This window comes from Apodemus sylvaticus, chromosome 15 (assembly GCF_947179515.1).
Source record: "Apodemus sylvaticus chromosome 15, mApoSyl1.1, whole genome shotgun sequence".
In the NCBI taxonomy this organism is placed as follows: Eukaryota; Metazoa; Chordata; class Mammalia; order Rodentia; family Muridae; genus Apodemus; species Apodemus sylvaticus.
Genome location: NC_067486.1, coordinates 10,716,003 through 10,740,846, shown reverse-complemented (window position 1 = coordinate 10,740,846; position 24,844 = coordinate 10,716,003). Strand labels below are relative to the sequence as shown.

General features: G+C 43.4%; 1 protein-coding gene and 1 pseudogene across 1 annotated transcript in view; both read left to right on the top strand.

Moving 5' to 3' along the window:
* Positions 1-23,301, top strand: part of Map3k7cl (MAP3K7 C-terminal like) — a 44,699-nt gene extending 21,398 nt beyond the window's left edge. Inside the window, exons 4-5 of the mRNA XM_052159075.1 lie at positions 8,323-8,438; positions 22,185-23,301. Of these exons, the coding sequence (XP_052015035.1) occupies positions 8,323-8,438; positions 22,185-22,365 (297 nt within the window). The 3' untranslated portion in view covers positions 22,366-23,301. The remainder of the gene's footprint in view (positions 1-8,322; positions 8,439-22,184) is intronic.
* Positions 3,424-5,474, top strand: LOC127666267 (U3 small nucleolar RNA-associated protein 4 homolog; annotated as a pseudogene).
* Positions 23,302-24,844: the final 1,543 nt, after the last annotated feature.

The window sequence follows — 24,844 nt, the reverse complement described above, 5'->3', positions numbered from 1 at the left end:
TTATGAGTGCTCTATCTGCATGTACACCTGCATGCCAGAAGAGTTCATCAGGCCGCACTATACATGGTTGTGAGCCACCATGTGGTTGCTGGGAATTGAACTCAGGATCTCTGGAAGAGCAGCCAGTGCTCTTAACCCCTGAGCCATCTCTCTACCCCCGAAAAAAGTAATTCTTTAAAAGCCCAGTCAGTGGTTGTTAGGATATATACAACAACAACAACCCAGTCAGGAACAGCTGTGGGAAGAGTCTGGGGATTCTTGAATCACATAGATCTTTTATAGTCTCAGGACATTAATGTGTTTTATTACAAGCTATGTAATATGTAAGTTACACGGGGTAAATTCCAGCACTTACTAGGACTGCACTGTATGTGTTATAGAAGTGTCGGTTGCTATATATCTTCAAATCCTTAAAGTCCTAAAATAGTAAAAAATTGGATGGCCATAATTGAATGTACTGTGCATCTTCCTTCTGTCAATCTAGACTAGTTTTCTCCTCTTTGTTTCAGTAGACTGTGCTTGCTAATTTTGAGTGGCGTTAAAACGGTGTAACCTCTGTTCCCCTACCAAGTAGGTAATCCTGAGAATCAAGGAATAAATACAAACCCCTCTCAACCACTGTAGAATGTTTGGCTTCCTAAATATATCTTCTGTGTGGGAAACTGGGGTAGGAGAATTTAATTCTTGCGTTTTTTGAAGTGGACAGGGCCAGTCGTTTCTGAAGTAGCCGAGCAGAAACCGGAAACGCTTAAGCCGGCCATGTCCCCTGCTGAGGGGTGCTTGGCAGCCTGCTTTCTCGCGGGCCGGCTCCCTTCCAAAGGATGGGGATACACTTCTGGAGGCTGTGAGCCCATGACTGAGATGGCGCTCTGTGGTCCAGGCCACATTCTTGGAACAGGAGCCTGTGGTTTGGTTTCTCTCTTACTTCACCGTGTTAAATTAGTCCTGGTGATTGGGCAGGATACCAGGGGCTGTAACAGCTCCCCACTCTGCGGTGTAACTTAAAACCTTTGCAAGCTCCATCCTCTCAGGAAACCGGGTGAAGAGGAAGTCACTACCCTGGGCTCTGACCTCATCCAAGCCCCAGTCTGTGCCTTGGGAAACTGTGTCTCAGAGTTGGCTCGAAGTGAGGCTGCCTGAAATCTTTATTTATCCCCTTTGAACTCCAGTAAGAGATCTTCACTGCTAGTGGGACTGAAAAGCAATTTCTGTGGAAACACTCACTCTCCGTTCTAGAATCTTGAACAATTGCTTTTGGTGGTGGGGGTCGGGGTAGTGGTGGTGGTGGTGGAGTGGTGGTGGTGGGTGGGAGTGGTTACTACCACAGACTGAAGCCAGGAGCAAATGCTTGAGTGCTTCGGTGAGGGCTCCGCTCAGGTGAGAGCTCAGTCCCTTTGTGGAGTCAGCCCCAATCCTTTGAAGAGAGTGGACTAAGGCCTCATAAGAGCAGGAAGTGCAGTCTAAGGACAGGGCCAGTGTCTCCCCTTGTCAGTTGAAAACATGATCATGAAGCTGATTTACTGCTCCCCCACGCCCAGCGTGGGGCATCCGTGAATATCTCTCTGGTGGAAATAGTTTAAATTGAGTGCTGGGAATAAAAACAGCATCATCTTTATTGTCGGTTTGATCTTTTTTGGCCCGTTTTGCTTTTTGAAGTAGTCTTTTAACAATTTGGCGCTGAGTTCAGTAAGTAGCCAGGGATGATTTTGAACTCTTGGTTCTCTGTCCTTCAAGGACTGGGATTTCAGGTCTGCACCATACTTGCGAGAGGCTGATACTTTTACTCCCAAAAGTTAATGTTTTCTCTCTAGCGGTACTAGGAATCCTTGTACATTATACTTTAGTTGAACCCGTATTAAACAGGATTGCAAACCAATTAAATCATAGATGACTGGGTTTAAATGTCCCATTACTTAAGCCTACTGGTAGTTTTTGTTTGTTTGTTTGTGTTTTAAATTTTGTTTTTAAAAAAGCCCTGACAAGTTTTCAGTAGGACTTTTCCTGGTCCACTGTTCCCCAGTCTGTGCTGCCTGCCTTCTAATGGTATGGGAATCACCTGGTTCAGCGACAGCCAGTGTGCTCACAATGTGACAGCTCCCATGTGCTGTGTTCATTCAGTGCCCTTGCCGCTGTGGTGGTGACCACCAGCTATGACCAACACATGGTAATATTCTATTTCAGACTTCCTCCAAGCTGGGCAGTGTTGGCCAGGACTAGTGATTCCCCTCTCTTCCATGTGTTCCTCTCCAGAGTCATGAATTTTCCAGTTTTCATAACAAGTTAGAACTTAGAATTGATCAACTCCAAAGACTTTTTCATCTTTTTAAAATTTATTATTATTATTATTATTATTATTACTATTACTATTTTTTTTTGGCAGACACCATATTCCTGCCTCGGTGTGCGAGCTGGTAGCTTTGTTCTAAAACTGTGAATCATGCTTGTATGTTGGGATGTTAGGAATGTATGTTCTCTTAATTTAGTGAACACTGCTGGTCATAGCGGCTCCTCTTCTGAAGGCCAGAGTGAACTGTCAGAGAGAGAGAGAGAGAGAGAGAGAGAGAGAGAGAGAGAGAGAGAGCGCCTACGAGCAGTACACACCTATCCTGTGGTCATAGGGGGCTGGGTTTGGAGCTCTGTTGGCATAACAAAGCCCCAAGGGCAATCTCCAGTTCTGTGTACACCAGAAACGGCGGAGAGACAGGGAGATCAGCAATTCGGGGTCATCCTCAGCCACACAGTCATATCAGGACCAACTGCATGACATGAGAACCTGTTTGAAAAAAAAAAACATGTCAATGTGTATTAGGATGCAGCACAGAGTAGCACATCATTATCCTGTGTTGCATTCATCCATCCATTCATTCATTCATTCATTCATTCATTCATCCATTCATAGAAAACCTAAATGTTGTAATACTTTTATTGACTGGAATTTCTTCACGAATGCAAACCCCATGCAACAGAAATAAATTCTTCAATGAATTTTCTGGGCTGGGATAGATGTCCATGGTCTCCAAACAGCAGTGGCTGCTGCCGGCCAGCGAACACGTTGATGGGCCCGGCAGCAACATATGTGGTTAGCAGTGAATGACTTGACGTTTTAAAGTGGTGAGAATTTTGAAGGTTCCTGGCAGAAGGGTCAAGGAGGACAAAAGCTGAATACAAATGAAGTGAGCCTCAGCCAGCAGGCTCCGGAAAGAAAGCATCCTAGATGGGCTAGGGAAGCAGGAAAACCACCTTTGCATCACCGTGTCTGTACGATGGTTTATAATAAACAAAATGCTTAGACACTTCCAAGGGCACAGTTCATCTGCATAACTAATCACATACCCTTATAGCATGACCACATTGCTTAGGTAAAAATGGTTTTGAAAGCTGATATTTGGCAAGGTCCCAGGTAGCAAGTGCCAGGTGGTAGGAATGAGTGAATTTAAAGTCCATTGAGTACGTTTTCTTTATTACATTCCATCTCGCATCCGATGTGTGGCTTACAATAACCAGTCAAATAGATTGGCTGTTTCATGAAACAGCCGGCACAGTGAACATTCATAACTTGTGAGCAAACTATTTTTCAGGAGAAACTTTTCCCCGGTCCAGTCTTGGGGTACCGAAGCCCTGTGTTGGGCAGAAGGACAGCGGCTCTTTAGTGCTGGACTGAATGGAGAAATTCTGTAATCTGACCTACAGGCACTAAACATCAAGTACCCTTTGGGTGCCTTTGGAGGACTGATTTGGAGTATGACCGTCAGCCCCAGTGGCTCTCAACTTTTGGTTGGTTGTAAAGATGGCTCTGTTAAGCTATTTGAAGTCACCCCAGACAAAATCCAGTTTGCAAGAGATTTTGATCGGCAAAAAAAGTCAGATCCTGAGTTTCTGCTGCCGTCCTGCTGCTACCCAGGTTGCAGCCAGTTCGACAGAGTACATTAGTACGTTTGATGTCAAATCAGGGAGCGTAATTCGTAAACTGGTTTTAGATAGGTAACACCTGGGAGTGACTAAGTCCAGGCACATCGGTGTGGGGCGTTGCCTTCTTGTGCAATGGCGCTGTCATAAGTGTGGGCTCTGTTGGAAAGGTGCAGTTATGGGACCCTTCTACTGGGACACGCGTTAAGAGCCATCTCATTGCAAATGCAGACGTGCAGTCTATTGCTGTGGCTGATCAAGAAGACAGGTTTGTGGTGGGCACAGCCGAGGGCACAGTATTCCATTTCCAGCTGGTGTCCGTGACTTTTCGGCAGCAGTGAGAAGCAGTGGGTGTGGTCGAAACCATTCCAGCATCACATCCATGACATGCGCAGTACTGCTCACAACGCAACAGCTCTGATACCAGGAAGCATCGACACCCACCTAGTTATTCGGCCTCTCATGGAGGAAGTGGAGGTAAATAATTATGATGCGGTTCTCCGAAAGATCACTTTCCCCCACGGGCGCCTCATTACTTGTCCAAAAAGAAGGCAGCTTTTCCTTTTCCATTCTCATATCACTTGGAACTTTGGAGACTGGGATCCACAGCTGCAACAGGCAGGAACGGAGATACCCTTCCACTCTCTAAAAATGCAGACCACCTTCTCCCACACCTCAAGACAAAGGGTCCTGAGAACATTATCGGCAGCTCCGTTTCCCCCCGTGGAAGTGGAGAGAGAGAGCCTATTCTGCAGCATCTCGGGGTTTTTTCCTCTATCGATTGAAATACAAACGTGATAACATAAACCTCCAGAGAATTTCCAAATTACCAGCATGTCCTTTGCTCCGCCCTTCATATTTTGTTTTCTGAAGATTCAAAAAAGGCTCCTTGTGGCATCAAACCAAGGGTCTCTACATATCATTCATCGGTTGGAAGGAAGCTTCAAGCACTTGGCATCCTTTCCAGCCGCAATCAGGGCCGGTGGAGGCCATGTGTCCTTTGGCAGTCAGTCCAGGTGGGAATTGCCTCGCTGCTGCATTGGGTACCAGTGCTGGAGTCCACATAGAGGACGTGCATCATCTAAAGCTTTACCCACAGTGCCTGCTTAGAATTTCCCAGTGACTGCTCTGGCCATCACCCCGACACTAAGAACCTGAGCATTGCTCAGTCTGACCAGCAGGTCTCAGTATCCCAGACAAGCAGTATAAAGAGTGGAGCCACACGGTCCAGAAGCAAGGATCTCACCGCTGTGGCTCCACAGGGATACTCCATCATGAATATCCGCTTCCATCTCAAGAGACCGAGGCACACCCTCCTCCGTGAGGACTACATGCTCCGCATCATTGCCAAGCCCTCGCCACTTCCAAATGACAAAACTGTGTTCTCTAATCCACTCCCTCCCAAAAAGGAGTCCGATGTCTTCCTGAGGTGCACGGCCCATGGGTTTAAAATGTCTAAGATAGAGAAGCCCTGGCTCTTTATGGATCTTTTGGATGAAAGGACACTTGTGGCTCCACCACCCATCAAAAAGAAGTTTGGGCTGGCCGGTGGTGGTGCACACCTTTAATCCCAGCACTTGGAAGGCAGAGGCAGGTGGATTTCTGAGTTCGAGGCTAGCCTGGTCTACAGAGTGAGTTCCAGGACAGCCAGGGCTACACAGAGAAACCCTGTCTCAAAAAAAACTGAAACAAACAAACAAAAAACAAACAAGCAAAACAAAAAGAAGTTTGGAACTTAAAACAGGGCACTGTCTGTGTCCATTCAAGAACTGTTGTTTGGTTTCAAGATCCTGTTGTTTGGTTTTTCCCAAATCATAATAATAAAACAAAGTTACTCTTTAGGACTTAAAAAGAAAGAAAGAAAGAAGGAAAGAAAGCTGATATTAACTATAAATCAATAGGCTTCATTGTGTGATTTCCATATATCACATATAATGTGCTCAGATTGTATTTACACTCCCCTCCCCCCACCCCCTCCAGCCACCCCTGCCAGAGGTTTCCTTCCCCTTCTAAAATACAATATTTTAAAGTTTCTTCAATTAAGTGATGCCAGTTAGCCACATACACTGGTGCACATCTGTAATTCCAGCTGCTCAAGGGCCGGGGCTGACACTTGAGACAGCTTTGAGGATCACCTCCACGGCACAGTGAATTCAATGCGAGTTTGTGCAATTTAGCAAGATCCTGTCCCAAATGAAAACTGTAAAAGGCCTGAAGATGTCACTTGGTGGCGGCATGCTAAGGTGCAGATGGAAACAGAGGTGAAGGGGTTGGAGCGATGGCTCACCACTTAAGAACAACAGCTGCTCTTCTAGAAGATACGAACGGATGGGATCCATTCCCATCATCGATCGGCAAGGCAGTTCCGCATTCCGATTCTAGGGCGTCTGACACCTTCTGGCTTCTGCGGGCACTGCATGCGTGTGGTGCATAAACACACGTGCAAACGGAAACACCCATGCCCATACAGTCACAAAACACAAAAGCAAAGTCATGAGGAATTGCAAAGAATTGCAAGGTGGCAAGCAAGGTGCAGAGGAGGGAGGAGGGAAGAAGGAAAAGGGAGGAGGGAGGATGGAAGCGGGAGGACCGCATCTCACCTGAAGGAAGTGTGCTTGGGAGTCTCAGTTTTCCTTTAGAACCACAGCAGAAAAGATGCTGTGACCTTGACCAGCCGCTGCTAGCAGCTTTGTTCTTCTAGGGTTGCAGAGTCTTTGTGCAAAACGGATTCCTTTGACTTTCACTGTAAGCAGCTGCTGAATTCGCAGCCCAGGTACTTACAGGTGGCAAGCGATGTGCCGAATTGCGCTCGAACAGAGTGTGGCTTATGCGCTGTTTACGAGGACTGGATGAAATGTGTAATCTTATGGCCGCCAGCACGCAAATCCTTTGACAGGGGACAGATGATTTAAGAGCCTGGCTCTGGGGCGCGGGGTATGTTGCCTTCATTCCACTGACTGTTACGCTTGGTAACTTGCCAGCCTAACAGGTGAAAATTGGTGAGTGGGTTGAGATTTCTGGGACACAGGCTGGAGGAGCCAGGAGTTCCGAATTCCTTTGGCAAGGGCTTCGGCTCCCAGGGTGAATTATATTGTCACACTACTGTGCCCTAGTTTCCTTTTTTTTTTTTTTTTCCTTTTTCTGTATTGTAAAGGATCATGCTCACAGTCAGCTGGGTCGATGTTGTAAATGTGCTCGCAGGGATCCAGAGAAAATTATCATTGTTGGATTCTACATGAATTAAGTGACAATGAAGATTCACACTCCTGTAAAAACCTGTCCTAATGAGAATTTGAAAATATTGTGGAACTCATTAATATGCGTTAATTGTGCATGTTAAATTTCCATGTAATATGTCAATCATGTGTACATCTATTTAGAATTTTACTTCCTTTGACTGAGCAGGGTCCTCTTAACTATCAGCTAGGGGATAAACTCTATTTCTGTTATTTACTGAGCAAATACAACACTCACCCAAAGAAATCTGTTTGTTTGAAGAATATGGAAAGAAACAGTAAGAATTCCTTTAGTTCACACCTTACTAATATAAATTAGTGAGGATGGTACCTAGGGAGACACACTGCTTACCTACAGAGATTATAGTCACAGGTAAGACGAAATAACTTGTTCAGCAGCAAACTTTCATGGTTCTCAGATTTTACGTTTTTCCCCCCATAATTAAGAACTCATTAAAAGACAATTAACGTCGATTCCAAGCCATAGTGTTTTAAATCATGCATTGCTGATATAGAAATAAGAATAAAAACTCATGGGAACCCAGTTCTTTAAAAATGATTTCTGGAAGCAGGAATTTCTTTTCATGTTATATTTAGAAAACTTCGCCAAGTGGACTTCCTTTTCTCCTCCATGGGAGGAAAGAAGAAACTCAAATCTATTCTCTGTTCAACCTCACGCGTCACAAGCAGGGTGGAGGGGCCTGGTCTTCCTTACCGGTTTGTTGATTCTGCCAGCACATTCTCCAGCCTCGTACCCTGTCTCTTGCACTGAGCATAGCTCTCAGAAGGGAGCCTTTGTCTGCACCACTGTGATGTGCTTATGCCTCTGGACCATGGCGGAGACAAAAAAGGGAGATAAAAACAGACAACCGGAGTCTTCCCACTGACCTTTTATAAAGCAGTTTACAATTTTCAAGGAGAAGCAAAAATTAATGGGAAACGTATCTTTCACCCACACACGGCAGGTTGCTGACACGCAGTACCGTGTCTCAGGGCCCTGGTTCAGGGATGAGGTGCCCATGAAAGTCACAGGAGAGTCAGTGTCAGCGTGACTATCTCACATCGCTGTGTCCCACAGACAGAAGTAGCCCAGCTCTGTGCCACGTCGATCCGATCGATCGACAATGCAGCTTTCTGACCATGGGACGGATGGACTGATTGCTTCTCTTTGTTTGTGCAGCCTCTGCCACCGTGTCACGACTCCGTAGAGTCCATGCAGGTGTTTAAACAGCACTGCCAAATAGCAGAAGAGTACCATGAAGTCAAAAAAGAGATCGCCTTGCTTGAGGAAAGGAAGTAAGTACCTACCCGCCTACTCCCCTACGGAGCAGAGACTGGGTGGGCGGGAAGGGAAGGGTTTTAGGGACTGACCAACAGACCTTCTGCAGACCAAGTGCTTTTACCTGTGCACTAGAAAAAGGGCTGTGACTGTGCTTCCGCTCAAAACTCTCCTTTCTTAAAATACGAGGTTTTAGTTAAAGAAATTAAAATTGCCATTGTGCCATCTCGGGCCATGCCATATTCTTCATGGCCATAATAGACACTTTGGCTTGGGGTAGATTTTAATTTATGTTTAAGGTCCCACATTTAAATGGAAATCCTTTTTTTAGAGTTATATAAATGTATTAGTTGACTAACTGCATTTTATTGTCCCGGGAAGTTTTTATCTTGATAGCATTTATTATTATTATTATTACTATTACTACTATACTACTATCATCATCATCATCATTAGTCTGCTCTGGAAATTTATGCAATTAAAGTAATTAGTTATGCAATTCAATTCATTAGGGCATTTTAATTTTACTGGCTCTTTAGTTCACAAAACTCACTTCAATTGCACTCTGTTTCCAGTGTCTGTCCTTTTTCATTTCTGAAAAGCATCGTTAGACACCATCGTTGTCATCTGCTGGCCAGTTTGTTCGTACATATCAAGGAGAACTGTTGGTAGTATTCACACCTCTGACTAAGGGAGCCCATGGTGGATGCTCTCAGTCAACCATTGGACTGAGCACAAGGTCCCCAATGGGGGAGCTAGAGAAAGGACCAGAGGAGCTGAAGAGGTTTACAGCCCCATAGGAGGAACAACAATATGAACCATCCAGTACCCCCAGAGCTCATAGGGACTAAACCACCAACCAAAGGGTACACATGGAGGGACCCATGGCTGCAGCTGCATATGTAGCATTTGTAGCCTTGTTGGACATCAAAGGGAGGAGAGGCCCTTGGTCCTGAGGAGGCTCGATGCCCCAGTGTAGGGGAATGCCAGGACAGGGAAGTGGGGGTGGGTGGGTTGGTGAGCCGGGGGAGGGGGGATGGAATAGGGGACTTTCAGAGGGGTAAGGAGGAGAGGGGATAACATTTGAAATGTAAATAAAGAAAATATCTAATTTAAAAAAGGAGGTAGCCCATGAAAACATAGCTAGGGAGACATTCCCCACTGTTGAGTTTGAAGCCTTGTCCATTGGGAAGACCTACATGCTAACACATTACTGCCAGGTGTGAAACAGAACTCAAAGGTATAGCTGTTCTTTACCCTTCTATTTCTTCACCTTCAGCTCCCTGGAGTGATACAGTATATTTATTAGTTAATTTCTAAATGAAAGAAGGTGACTGTGCTTTGTTTTAGAGAATCTTAGAACTCTTTCGAGACTCTCCAGTATAGTGGGTGGACACTGAGACATTTGTGGGTTTGGGTAGCAGGTTATCCACATTTACTAAACAGACACAGCCTCCTCTAAATTCCCTGCTTTGCTTCATTTCACACATAACATTTGACTTGGACTTTTGGCTTGTAAGGGATTAAAAACTGTTAAGATAATCAGAAGAGCAAGTTTATAAATCCAAGGTTTTCTTTTGGATCGGAGAATCTTGATAAGCAGTCCCAAATATTTAGATTGCATTTTTTTAAAAGATTTATGTATTATTATATGTCACTACACTGTAGCTATCTTTAGACACACCAGAAGAGGGCATCAGATCGCATTAAGGATGGTTGTGAGCCACCATGTAATTGCTGGGATTTGAACTCAGGACCTTCAGAAGAGCAGTCTTAACTGCTGAACCATCTCTCCAGCCTCTAGATTGCATTTGAAAGCACAGCAGGACTTCTGAGCATGTCCACCATTGTACAGAAGGGAGGACTTAGGACCAGAAGCCTGCGACTGTATTTTCTGGGCTGTGTTTACTTGTGCATGTGCACGTGAACTGTGGCGATACAATGGGGAAAAGCTCACCCGGGTAGTTTCATTTAATTGACAAGTTCTTCGGATCGGATCTTCTGGAAGACTTTGTCATTTGATTTAATCTCATGTGTGGTATTTTTTATGGCACTGTAAGATCATCCACTAAATTATATGTTCTAAAAGTTTATATTTTTGTGTGGTACATTTTGAAATATGGCAGGATGGTGACATAGGAATGACTAATGTCTGGGCTCGGATGCTTGTCCTTGCTTTGTGTTGAGAAAAATGATAACTTGTGGGCACCACCACAGCATGGAAATAAGAAAAGGCGAAGTTAGCTTCGGAAAGAAGCAGCTAGCTGATTAAGGGAGAAACTTTATTCAACCTTCCAGGACCACGAAGAAGTGAAATCCCCATTGCTACCTCTGAGACACACACACACACACACACACACACACACACACACACCACACCACATACACATACACACATCCTAGGGATTCACAAAGTTACGTGTGTTTCTGCAGATGTCATCTTACCCCTTCTTTAAATGTAACTGAATTCTCTAAACAATTGTTACTTGTAGGGTAGGAACAAATTATTTTATTTTTTTTCCCTATTTCATCTAGTTTCTCAAGTTCCCTTTTCTCCATTCCTAGTTCTTCTATCTGGGTGGAAGATTTTCTGCTTCAAATCTTGGTTGGTGAAATATTATAATTGCTTTCCTTCCTGTTTTTTCTTATTTATTTAAAATTAATAGCAGCTACGGACTCTCCTTCTCCTTCTCGACCCTTCTCTCTCTGGAGATAGAGTCTCACGGATTCCAGCTTGGAGTCAAATGTACTATGTCCCCAAGGATGACCTTAAACTCCTGATCATCCTGCTTCAACTTCCTAGTGTTGAGATCATAGACATGTGTTGTTATGAAGTACTGTGAGTCAGACCCAGAACCTTCTGGATGCTAGGCAAACACTCTCCCAACTGGAATATACTCTCTGTCTCAACAACCAGTTCTGGTCTGGATCTCATAACCTAGGAACCTCTCTAGAACTTCCTACCTTAACCCTGCCTCAACTGTATCGACCTGTTAATTTTCTCAGAGCCCTGTCTCTGTCTGCTCCACAGGCAATAGTTCCCCAAGGAAGGCCTGTCCTGTGTCCTCACCCACGGTGATCAGATCTTTTCTTTAGCCCCTGGAATGGTCTGTTGAGCCAGTGCTATCAGGAGTCATGTTTACATTTCTTCTTGCCTTGATGACTCTTTGTTGTTCTTATATAGGCACACGTTTTCTTTAGCATCTCTTTGCATCCTTATCACTCACCACAGAACGCATCAGAGAGGTCAAATACAAATGAGGGTGCACTAAGGTAGCCCATTATAGGTTACAGGAACATCTTCTGCATATGCATATTCTGCATCGCTATGGTCTTGTATTTAAAAAACACGGAGTTGATGTCAGTAAGGGTTACCAAGACAAGCTGTCAAGTCTCCAAGTGCAGTTGGAGTCATCGCCGTGTGGAATCCATCTCTAACCACTGTATTGGTTTTCCTCACACTGCAGTGAGCCAGTAGTTTGTTTAATAACAGATTTTTTTCTGAACAGTCTTTGTTTTCAAGTAAAATAAATCGGGCCATGTGGATCTGACCCAAGCAATTAGCATTCCATTTTGAAAACGGTTCTGATGAGAATTTCTCTCCCAACACTTCGTAAGCTGCGGCTGACTTCGATGCCTTTGGCAACTGGTTCGTGCAAGTGGGGCGCACAGACTCTGAAGTGTTTTTACAAAGAGGTTTTCATTTTGGAATTGCTCAGTCACAGCCTGGTGTTTGAACCTGAGACTGCACTTTTCTTGTCTCTCCAGAGGAGGTCTCCCTGGGTCAGGTTTGGAGGAACTTAAAGTCATAGGAAAAGATCCTGTAGAAGTGTTCCTGGTCGTGACAAGGCAGTCAAATCTTCCCACCATGGAATAAATGCTATTTATTTACATTTATTTCTGGCTTATGACTAATGTTAGATAGATTCAGTTTCTACATTAGATGGACCATCTCAGACTGTTTGCCCTTGATCATACACACCTTGTAATTGCATATATGATAGCATGTCAGGTTTTTTTTTTTTGATACATCTTATATGAATTCTCATCTCCTATACATAGCTCCTTTTGTATGTCACATGGCTTTTGAAATCAAGCATCAGTTGCCAGACAGGAATGATTTAAAATAAACAATTAAATTATAACCAGCTGCAAAGGTTGCTGAGTTCCAGACATGATTATATCTTGTCTGATGGAGGAAACATTTCTCCAGTCTTTATATAAACCATGCTGGGGAGACTGACAGTCTCAGAAAAAGGAAAAAGAGTTAGTTGCAAACGATTAAAAGATGCTTCTTACTGAAAATGTTCTCTTTGACAGTTCAGGGCTCTGTAGTGCTTGCAGGGCTGAATAGCTGTCATGGATAACTCTTTTCATCAGCTCAAAAGGAAACCTTGTGGTCCTGAGTAGTCCTCCTTATCATTCCCAGTTCCTAGGTATTTCAGCAAACAAACCTATTTCCTATCTCTACCAGCCTGGACATTTTTAAAAAATGGATGTAATTATGTAATATGTTTTAGGGCTCACCCATGCATCACACCCCAGTACTTCCTTCTTATTTGTGGATAATAACCCATTATGCACATCTTATTTACCTTTCATTGGATAATGTCCATTTGGACATTGTTTGAAGAATGTCACCATCGACATTTGTGAGGACCTCTAACTGTTGTATGTCTCTGCAGGTGCTTGCTCTGCCCATCTGATGAATAGCCACACTAGTGGACACAATGATGTGTCATTGTGGTTTTGATCGACATTTCCCTGATGGCTGTGATGTTGCACAACTTTGCGTGCAGTTCTGGGCCATTTCTACATTTTTTTGGAGAAATATTTATTTAGATCTATTGCCCAGTTTTCAGAGGTTTTCTTTTTATCGCTGAGTAAAAGGACCCTATACCGTTAGTGGTTCGGGTGAAACATGAGAAGGGGGAAGCCACAAACACCATAGGGCCCCCATGGTTGTGTCTTATTAAGATACAGAGTGATGTCGGAAAACAGTAGCTTATCTAGGGAACATGGCAATGTGGGAAAGGGTGCTTATGTTACTTGTAAAACTTTGCTGCAAAAATGGCCCTCTTTCTGTTTGCTTTTCATCATGGTACTTAACTCATCCTGAAAAATTGTCAACACAGACTTTTTGTGTTTACATAGAAACATTTGTTGCCTTAGAGTCTTTCGTCTTCTTCTTCTTCTTCTTCTTCTTCTTCTTCTTCTTCTTCTTCTTCTTCTTCTTCCTCTTCCTCTTCCTCTTCCTCTTCCTCTTCCTCTTCCTCCTCCTCCTCCTCTTCCTCCTCCTCTTCCTCCTCCTTCTCCTCCCTTCTCCTCCTCCGTTTAAAATTTTACTTATTTTATGTAAATGAGCACACTGTAGCTGTCTTTAGACACACCAGAAGAGGGCATCAGATCCCATTACAGATGGTTGTAAGTCACTAGTTTAGTTGCTAGAAATTGAACTCAGGACCTCTGGAAGAGCAGTGACAGCTCTAACTGCTAAGCCATCTCTCCAGCCCTGCCTTAGTTTATTTTCAAAGACAGATGTTTAAGCCAAATTCTTTCCCTCAAAGTTTGGAGATGGAGAGGATCTCAGTAGGCCACTGTTCTGGAGTCAACAGAGAAACGCGTTTTATCTGTGCTTTTCCACTCAGGGGTGAGCTTTTGAAAAAGATTGTGTGGTGTGAGCACACAAAGAAGCAAACTTTTGTCTTATACTCTGTGAACATGGGTCTTAAACATTTACTCGGTCTAGAAATTGGGGTTTCCTTGTCATAAAGAAACAATAGAGCGGTATTGTTCCATGGTGTTTCCAATAGTGGGTATATAGTATTTATCTATGGCATAAGTGTCCTGTTCTCTCTTTCCCAGGGTGTCTCATGTGTGCACATCCACTCCTGGGTAAGGTATGGGATTGGGGTTCATTTTCCAGCAGTGAAGGCGAGTTTCCTGAGACTAATCCACTAGTGAGAATAGACACTGCCTAATTTGTGCTTGGATGTAATACCTGTTGAGCAAGTGACAAGAAGACCCCCAAAATTGAAACTGATTGCTGACGGATGACTTTGCTTGAGGAGGCAGAGGAAGGGTCAAACGATTTTTCTTTCATTTAAATAGCTAGTTTTATGTGAAATGTCAGTACTCCAGACATCATCAAGCTTTTAGATCACACTCTCCTTTAATGCCCTACTCATCGTTGGCTTTCTAGCCCTGTGCTCTCCAGTCCCTTGACTAGAATTTCATTCCCATCCGCCCGCCTGAAACCTTGTTAAAAGAGACACGGCATGCATGTACCTATAATGAGTATATCTTCAAGTAGATTTCCATTACTGAAGAGGAGGCAGCAGTGGCATCCCTAGGGAGCTGATCAAGGACACACCTTGATTTTCACTCTATCCCCCACCCCAGCATCATCAGCTCAGGGTGACTGACAGAATGGGTCTCACAGCTTCTTTTACTGACAGCAGTATTTCTTACAAGGGGAATCCTCCCCATCTCCAACCCTGGACTTGACTAATGTCCATGGAAATGTCTGATTTCACAGCCAGGAAGTGAGGAACTTGGACCTAGCATCTAGTGGATAAAAGCCAAGGATGATAGGAACCCTCCTGTAGTGCCATTGTCAAGGACAGACTCATCGGGTCTAAGTACCAATCATACTAAAATGAAACCCATGTTTAGACTCAGTCTCACCCACCCCTGCAAGAATACAGTTTTGCCCTTCGGGTGCCTCTACCTCCTCATGACTTAGTGAATGCATTCATTAAGCCCAGATCAATTCAACACCATTTGTTACTGCGGTGGTTTGAATATGTTTGGCCCATAGGGAGTAGTACTGTTAGGAGGTATTTGTTGGAGGAAGTGTGTCACTGTGTGGTGGGCAATGAGACCCTCTTTCTAAGCACACAGGAGTCTTCTACCAGGGCCTTCAGATGAAGTTGTAGAATTTTCAACTCCTCTTACACCATGTCTGCCTGTATACTACCATGTTATGGCCTAGAAGAAAATGGACTGAACCTCTGGACCTGTAAGCCAGCCCAATTAGATGTTGTCATTTATAAGAGCTTTTGGCTATGGTGTCTCATGTATGATATAGCATGTAGATGTCTCTTCACAGCAGTAAAATCTTAATTAAGACAGTTTTCCCTCCATCTTAAAAAAGAGGTAAGACCTTCAATACTTTGATCACCTAGAGGTGTCTGCTTTCCTTCCTCTATATGGCATGTGCACATACATCTATATGGGCATGTGCACATACATCTATATGGGCATGTGCACATACATCTATATGGGCATGTGCACATACATCTATATGGGCATGTGCACATACATCTATATGGGCATGTGCACATACATCTATATGGGCATGTGCACATACATCTATATGGGCACGTGCACATACATCTATATGGGTTGTGCACATACATCTGTATGGGCATCTGCACATACATCTGTATGGGCATGTGCACATACATCTATATGGGCATGTGCACATACATCTTTATGGGCATCTGCACATACATCTATATGGGAATCTGCACATATATCTGTATGGGCATCTGTATATACATCTGTATGGGCATCTGCACATACATCTATATGGGCATCTGCATATACATCTATATGGGCATCTGCACATACATCTATATGGGCATCTGCACATACATCTATATGGCCATCTGCACATACATCTATATATGGGCATCTGCACATACATCTATATATGGGTATGTGCACATACATCTATATATGGGTTATGCACATACATTTATATGGGCATGTGCACATACATCTATATATGGGCATGTGCACATACATCTATATGGGCATGTGAACATACATCTATATGGGCATCTGCACATACATCTATATGGGCATCTGCACATACATCTATATATGGGTATGTGCACATACATCTATATATGGGTTGTGCACATACATCTATATGGGCATGTGCACATACATCTATATATGGGCATGTGCACATACATCTATAAGGCCATCTGCACATACATCTTTCAAGTACCACCAATAGTTCAAGGATTCCAAATAGTTATTTTAAAATAAACTTCACCCTATACAAATTAGCATATTAGTATCCAAAATTGTTAACCTCATCAGGGCCAAACTGTCTAGAATTTTAACTTTTTTTTTCTATTAAAAATCCTTAGTTAATTTTGCAAGTACTGAAGACCATGAAAAGGATCTTTCTTCTCTATATTTTTTATTACAAGCCTATCTTTTAATGGCTGAGCCATCTCTTCAGCCTGATAGTGATCATTCTAGAAAAAAAAAACAATATTTGTACCGTCAATGAGTCAGCTTCCTGAAGCCTGAAGAATTTTCTATGCTTTGAAATTAATTTCCACAAAACTTTAATGTCTTCCTTACTAACACTTTCACTGCTCTCTCTTTTTCTTTACACGTAAAGCTTTTCCAGGTATGTGGCTTGGGATGGGGGACATCTGATGATCCCTGGTAGATGCTAAGGGTGTGGCCTTCAGGCTGCTGAGATGTAGCATGGAAAGTGCTAGGCTATGTGAGACTGGGGGGAGTATTAACGTACCAGAGAGACCCCACACGGAGTGAACCGTGTGGAGATAGGAATCGATGCAAACCACAAGAGGAATTTTTATTTAATATCCAGCATGCTGGGGTCACCCTGCACATAGAGAAAATGACCCATGCAGTCCGCACAGTGGACCTTTTATATAGTTCTCAGGGCAGCCACCATTAGGTACAATGTGATTGGCAGAACAGTGTTACCTTTAAACTGATTGGTCTCTGGGGGATGGGGTAAGAGGCCAATGAGCCATCCTTCAGAATGTCCCCACCCTTAGGTTGGTCTCTTCACCCCCACCCCCCCCCCAAGCCTTGTGGTCTGAGGAATGTAATTTAGCCTCTGACCTTTTTAAAGTTTCTGAGTTAACTCTTTCATCTACAAGTCCCTTTTTTTTTTCCGTTTTGTTTTAAAGATTTATTTATTGTTTTATGTAAGCACATTGTTACTGTCTTCAGACACACCAGAAGAGCGCATCAGATCCCATTACAGATGCTTGTGAGCCAGCATGAATTGAACTCTGGACCTCTGGAAGAGCAGTCAGTGTTCTCAATTGCTGAGCCATCTCTCCAGCCCCCTACAAGTTCTTAAGATTACTGTAGCTGTGACCTTCCACCCATATCACATGCCACTGAGTGAGGGATACATGTGATAGCTCCACCCAAAAAAAATCAAAAGTGGGACTACATTTTACTGCCTTGTAAATCATGAATTCTTGGAATCATCTAGTTTGATGTGCTGAGGCTTACTCATGACTTCCTAATGGATGAACATAAATATGCCTAAATAAATAAGTCCTAAACAGGACACAGAAGAATTTTGACAGTTTTTCATTGGCTATGTATAGAATTACTTACATAAAGGTAATTCAGAAACCTACCAGCAGAGGCTTCTTGACTGTAGTAAAGAAGACATTATTACTGACATTCTCTAGTACCAAGAGATGGGAGACTGTCTCAGCCTTTCCTTGCAGTTATGCAATCAGTGATTCTGTGGTTGGTCATCTCTACAAGTCAGAGATGGCAGACAGATGGCATCAGGGGATCAATGTAAGTCAGATAAGGAGTCAGGACATTAGCCATCGGTAGACCCTACACCTTCCACCTTGAGGTGAAGGCAGAACTCTGTGTCAACCTAAATGCTCTGTGTGAGAAGGGCAGCAGGTGGGCGAGCAGACCAGAGCGACCGAGGATGTCAGCACTTCTCTTTTCAGCCCCATGTAGGTTTTTTGCTCATTAATTTCTTTAAGATAGTTACAAGAGAACTTTTACTAATCAATACTTAATTATCGGCCTTTTGTGCCTTAACTTTGCTCAGGGACACAGAGCACTAAGCATTTAATCAGGACAGGCGTGATTTCTGCCCCTTCTTATTAGCCGTGCGGCTTTTTTAATTAAATGGAGCATTTTGAGTTAGAGTTCCTTTCTTTGAAGATATAAATGACCTCTCACCGAAGTACTTTTTTCTTCAATTATTCATTTGTTAAGTATTTATAGGGAGCCTGTTCTATTTTAAACATCTTGGAAGATCCAGAGATCAGATGGAGCCCAAGAACTTAGTGTATGTCCTCAGGGTGTTGACAGCCTCCCCTGCACTGCTGCTGGGTGCTTCTTTTACGATGCTTGGTTTTGCACAGTAGATCTGAAATTCAGTGAGTGACCAGGGGAGTCTGTCAGGCATAGGAGGAAATGCCAGAATTTCTATTCTGATTTAATTTTTGCCTCTCTTGGAGGTAACTTTTATTTCATGGATTTCAAATGCATGGAAAACTCCAAAGGGAATGTTAAAACGTTCATGAGTTTTCACTAATTGTTAAACATTTCCCAAACTGGGCTGTGTTCTCCCTCAACAAGGAGGGATTTTTTTTCTTGTATTGTCTACTATGCCTCATGTTTGACATAACTTGTGTGTTTCTGGGTTGAGAACATACCACAGTCACAATGTATGTTTCCCACAGGACACGTGGTACCCCTTCATCTCTGCAGAAGTGACAGCCATATGGCCTCTCCTTTCCTCTACCCTTTGCAGTTCCTCAGATTTTGCAGGAATACACTTTGTGCACATGTGATGATGACTACATTGTTCCTCATCCACCTGTCCTAGCACCCAACATCCTCTTACCACATAGCCATATTTGGGTATGCTTTATCACATACAGAATCCTCTAACACATACAAAATGCATGAATTAGTCTGGATTTGTGCCCACAGATTTGGGTGTGATTTTTTAAAACTAATAGCATCTTTTTTTTTCTTTTTAGTTCTTAAGATATGGTCTCTCTGTGTAACCTATGCTGGCCACAAGTTCCTGCCTCGGGCTGCCAAGGTCCAGGATTACAGGCACGCACCCATCACATCTAATTTTTAACTAATGGTCTTAAACGCCCAAATGCCTCAGGAGACCTAAATGAATAGGGTAGTCATGTCCTTTTCTAGTTATGGATTATTAGAACATTACAGTTAGGGTTTGTGATCAGGAAAGTTTCCTTGCTCTAGTATCCCTGGGCTTATTTCCAATATGAACATGAATATTATTATTTTGTACAAATATACACTTTCCATTCTTCCTCTTATCTTTTGTAGTGTCAGGCCAGGATAAGAACATAAATGTTGCTTTTATTTCCTGAAGGGATGAGATGAGACCTGTACCCAAGTTGTATTAGTACACAGCTTGGGCTGGGCCCAGAGTGTTTACTCCTTTGTTCCAACCACCCCTAGGCCTAGGGCTTCTAGCCTCTATACAATTCAGTCTTCCAAGCTGACTGGTTCAATCCGGCTCCTCTTGGCTTCTGAGATTCTGAATTGTTCTGCCTGGCCTCATACTAACTTTAGCAATGTTCTAATCTTCTGGGTCCTTCTCATTCTCTCTCTCTCATTCTGTCTTCACCTGTGTCTAGATTGTTCTCTCTGAAACCTGTCTCTGTAAAACTGTTCTGGCAAAACTGCCACACACACACACACACACACACACACACACACACACACACACCCTGTGTCTAGCTCCTTCTCTTTCCCTGCACGGCTCTTAGGCAGCCTCTCTCTCCTCTCTATTCCTGGGAGAGTTGGCCCTATCCTATTCCTGACTCATCCTGTCAAATCTTTCTCTGATTTGTCACTTTGCCCCCTTAATTAGATGTCACTTTCAAACATGGCTGCTTCCTTTTGCAAAGAAGATAGAAAATGTTTAGGAATGCAGTCCTTCCTATGCAAAGGGCTACATCATTATCCAATCAACCATACATCAGGATGCTATCATACTATCAGAGTAGTAAGGACATATTTCTTGTCCCGTTTTCAAACAGAATAGTGTGTTCTCTCTCTTTCTAAATTATCTGCAGCTACACATACAGGAGTATGTGTGCACATTACATAATGATACTATGCTATTTTATTAGTGTATCAGCAGATCCATGGGCATCCTGGATCCAGTGCCTAATGGGTATTAAGGGATAACTGTATATGTGTGAGTGCTAGAAAAAGACATGGAAAATAGTGTGCTCAAGATCAAACCCAGGACTGTGAGCTCACGGCTAATAAATGTTCTGTCACTGAACTCCAGCTCCAAGCCCTCCTGACGATTTGTTAAACTGAGACATAAGAAACAAAAGAAGCTAAATACTTTGTTTCAAGGACGGAGATTCAGTAAGAGACAGAGTAGCTTTCTACCCACACAATAGGCAGGGCCTTGATGTATACAGCATGAGTGACTGATAGTCTTTTCATTCCTTTGTAAAGTAATAATTTCAATAACTTGTTGCAACTTTTTTTTTACATTGGCATTTGCTTTCTCAGAAGCAGAAATGTATTGCTGTTTTGTCTTTTAAGCAGTCAGCACTTAATCTGTTGCACTTAATAAAGAGACAGACAGACAGACAGAAAGAAAGAAAGAAAGAGAGAAAGAAAGAAAGAGAGAAAGAAAGAAAGAGAGAAAGAAAGAAAGAGAGAAAGAAAGAAAGAGAGAAAGAAGAGATCACAAGCCAGTGAGATGACTTAGCAGGTAAAAGCACTTGCCACACAAGCCAGACCACCTGAGCTAGGTCCCCAGAAGTCATAGTGGAAGGAAGAGAGCTGATTCCACTTCAGGCTGTGGCCCGTGCACATTTAGACACACACAGACACACACACACACACACACACACACAGACACACACACATAAATAATATATAGTTTGAAAGACCATTGTTTTGGATGATTGACCTATGTCTTTGGAATGTATCTAGTGCACCGGATATGTCTAGCGGGGGTGCTAAGTAAAAGGTCCCTAAACTTGTGATTTAGGAGAAATTTTTAAAAAAAGACCAATACTTAGGAATTGTGATTCACAACTGTAACTTCAGTATTTGGGAAGCTGAGGCAGGAGAATTGTTGCACCTTTAAGTCTACCCTGGGCTACCTAGTAAGTTCCAGGACAACTTGGGTCTGCAGAGTGAGACCCTGTCCCATCCATGGTCAATGTGAGCGTGTGAACTATTGCAGCCTCTATAGAAGCCAGTGTGAAGGTTTTTCAAAAAACCAAAACTAGAACCAGCCTGTGACCTCATTTCCTCTCCTGGGCACAAACTCAAAGGACTCTGAGACTTGCTACAGACCCTTAGCTGTCCTCATTGATCTCTTCCTACAATAGCAAGGAAATTGAATCAGCCTAGATGTTCACCAACAGATGAACAGATCATGAAAATGTGGTCTTTGCCTACAGTTGGTTCAGCTGTAAAGAAAAATGAAATCATGCAACTTTCAGGAAAATGGATGGATTTGAAAAATGTATAAAGTGACATACCCCAAGTTCCGGAAGACACACACTAAATGCAGATCCTTACCTCTAGCTGTTAAATATGCAAATCCAGAAGGAAGGACATGGTTAAAGGATAAAGGGGGGAATGTGGGAAGAAAAGAGGCTTGAAGGGAAGTGTGGAGAAATGAGAACAATGTGGAAGAGGGCCCGAGGGCACAGTACAGGAGAGAGGGTAGGGGGCATGAAGTGAGAAATGTAAATGTCCTTCCACCTAGAAGGAAACCTGTTGTTTTGCAAGCTGATAAAAACAATAAGCTTAACACAAAGACCTGAACAAAAAAGGGAAAAGTAAAGTCCCTCCCTTGGGAGCTGGGAAGGGTAAGCAGGGCGGGGCGGGGCGCAGTGGGAGGCGTGCCCAGCGCTGGATGCATTTGCAGTGAAGTCTGTGCTTCTCCTTGCCTTACGTCTGCATTTCAGGAAGGAGCTCATCGCCAAGCTGGACCAGGCAGAAAAGGAGAAGATGGACGCTGCTCAGTTGGTTCGGGAATTTGAGGCTCTGACGGAGGAGAACAGGACGCTGAAGATGGCCCAGTCTCAGTGTGTAGAGCAACTGGAAAAACTCAGAATCCAGTATCAGAAGAGGCAGGGCTCCTCCTAACATCAGCCGTTGAAATGTGAGCGAGGTTGCTAACTGTCATGAGCTGGCCAAAAGGATTTGCATCTTAAGGAACAGAGAGTAAAATGTATTGCTTCTCTTTATTACACATATGGCAAATGTCTAGGATGAGTTTAGTGCTGCCTAGCTTCTAGCTTGAGAGAGGGATATTTTATTTTAAGTGAGGTCATTAATGCCAAGCTATCACCAGTATATATTTTCAGAGATCAGAGTTCTTTTTCCAAAGATTTATATATATATTTCTTAGTAAGATATGATCATACTATAGAGTAGAAAATAATAAGAATAGAATATTGACTGGCCCCACTGAAAATCATGAGCCACAAAACAAGCCAGTAGGGTGTTCACTGTAGTTTCACATCTGTGCATTTAAAAATTTTATGCCTTTTCACATTTCAAGTCCGCTCAGCCACAAAGCCTGGAAACTAGCTGTGCTCAGTAGAGTCAAATGTAATTCTTCCATGGCTGATTGTCCTAGGAACAAATGCTTGCATAGCCTAGATGCTTTCTCATGAAAATATCAGCAGGTGTGTGTCCTTGCCCAGAGCTCACTGGGCAGTGCTGATTTGTGTAATGAAGAATCAAGGCTGGCTGTGCTTTCTTCACTCTATGGTAACACGCAGTGGACGTGTTTGCCTTGGCCGTGTGTGTCTTTTGGGATCTGGATGTGGGTAAAGTGGAAAGCTATCATTCAGACACTCCACACAGTCGACTGTCTGTAAGACCAGTGAGGGGACATAACTAGTGTTTGGGAATCTCAGGAGATAGGTTAGATCAGTAAAGCTGACAGGAATGTGCGTGAGAATGCAGAATTAGAGCGTGATCTCCCTTTGTCCCTCCTCCCACACTTTCCCACCCATCTTTGTTTTGTGTCCAGTCACGTGATTTCTTTTTCATTAAACATGGATCCAAAGTGCAGCCCTGTGTCTTGCTTTCTTCTTAAGCCCTTTGTGCTAGGAGTTGTCCTGGTTAGAGTTTATTCTCCGCATTATCTTCTGGAAAAGGAGCAACATTCCTTTTCAGGGACAAACTTAGGTTTTACAACTAAAATACTCAGAGCACTCATACTGATAATGGGGTATTATGATGACCTTAGACAGAGACAGTGGTTCCCAAGCAGGTGTGATATCCCCCCCAGGGGATATTTGACAGAGTCTAGAAACATTTTCTTTCCTTTAAAAGAATATTGATTATTTGTGTATTTGTGTTTATATACATGTATGTGAACATACATGTATGTGTGTGCCATGGTGCCCATCTGATCGTCAGAGGACTTGCAGGGTCAGTTCTCATTTTCTACCTCATAGAACTTTGGGATCGAAGCCAGTCCTCAGGCTTGGCAGGAAGCCCTGCAGAGCCATCTCCCTGGTCCTTTCCTTTGGTTGCCACGATTATGATAGAAGACATTACTGGTGTGGAGGCCTGAGCCCAAACATGATACCACACACGGGGCGGCCGTCACTAAACACAACCATCCCATTCAATGGCATGTCAACAGGACAAAGAGGGATGCTCCCTCATGGTGAGCCAGTCACTGGGAATCTTGGGCACAGAATAGGAAGCATGGCCTCTGCAGAGGCCGTGAGGTCTCCCCAATATAGAGATGAAGATTTCTGGCGGGTCTCACAGCCTTCAACACTCTAAAGCCTGCTTGTCTGATACAACTTGTTGTTGTAGAAAATATTTAAAAAGAACTGGCACATTCCCATGCTTGTGTCGGCAACTCTCTGCCCCAGCAGCCTGGCCGGCCATGCACTAGCGGGCAATGGCCGACCTGTTATTATCTCATGAAGGCTCTCAGAACTCCACAATCTCTCTACCCAGCTCACTAGGTTCCCACTGGAGGATCACTACCATGCCAGCCCGCTGTTTCAAATTCCTCACGGCCTATGTGGTCCACATCAGGCAAGCCCGAGCTTTGCTTCCTTACCTTTCTCTCTTGTACCCAGACGAGCCACCACATGAAGGAAAACACAACACAAACTTAGTTCAGAAACAATGGCAACTCAATAGCTGGGAGCAGCAGCTGAAATCCTAATCTTGTAAGCCTTATTCTAAATCCTCCGGTGGCAAAACCAGGAGACACTCATAATTACATCTTGTCATCACACTATCCCCTTCCAAAAGGACCTAACTCCCTCCTGTTTCCTCTCTTCCCTTCTCCAACCCAGAAGTCCCGCCTACTCTCCCCGTGATTGGCTCCTTTATTCATTAGGTGATTGGTTCACAAGAAGTCACCTGAGTATGACTTACTTCTTGTCTGCAGCCTCTTCCAGGAAAGAAGAATTAACTTCAACATACAAACATCATCAGGCCCATCCATAACATCTTGTTGCTTTAATTTTTGATTCTAGGAAAAAAACAAAAAAGGAAAGAAAGAAAAGAAAAGAAAGAAATAAAGAAAAAGAAAAAAAAATAATTTTAAAAATTCCATGATTGGGGCTGGAGAGATGGCTCAGTG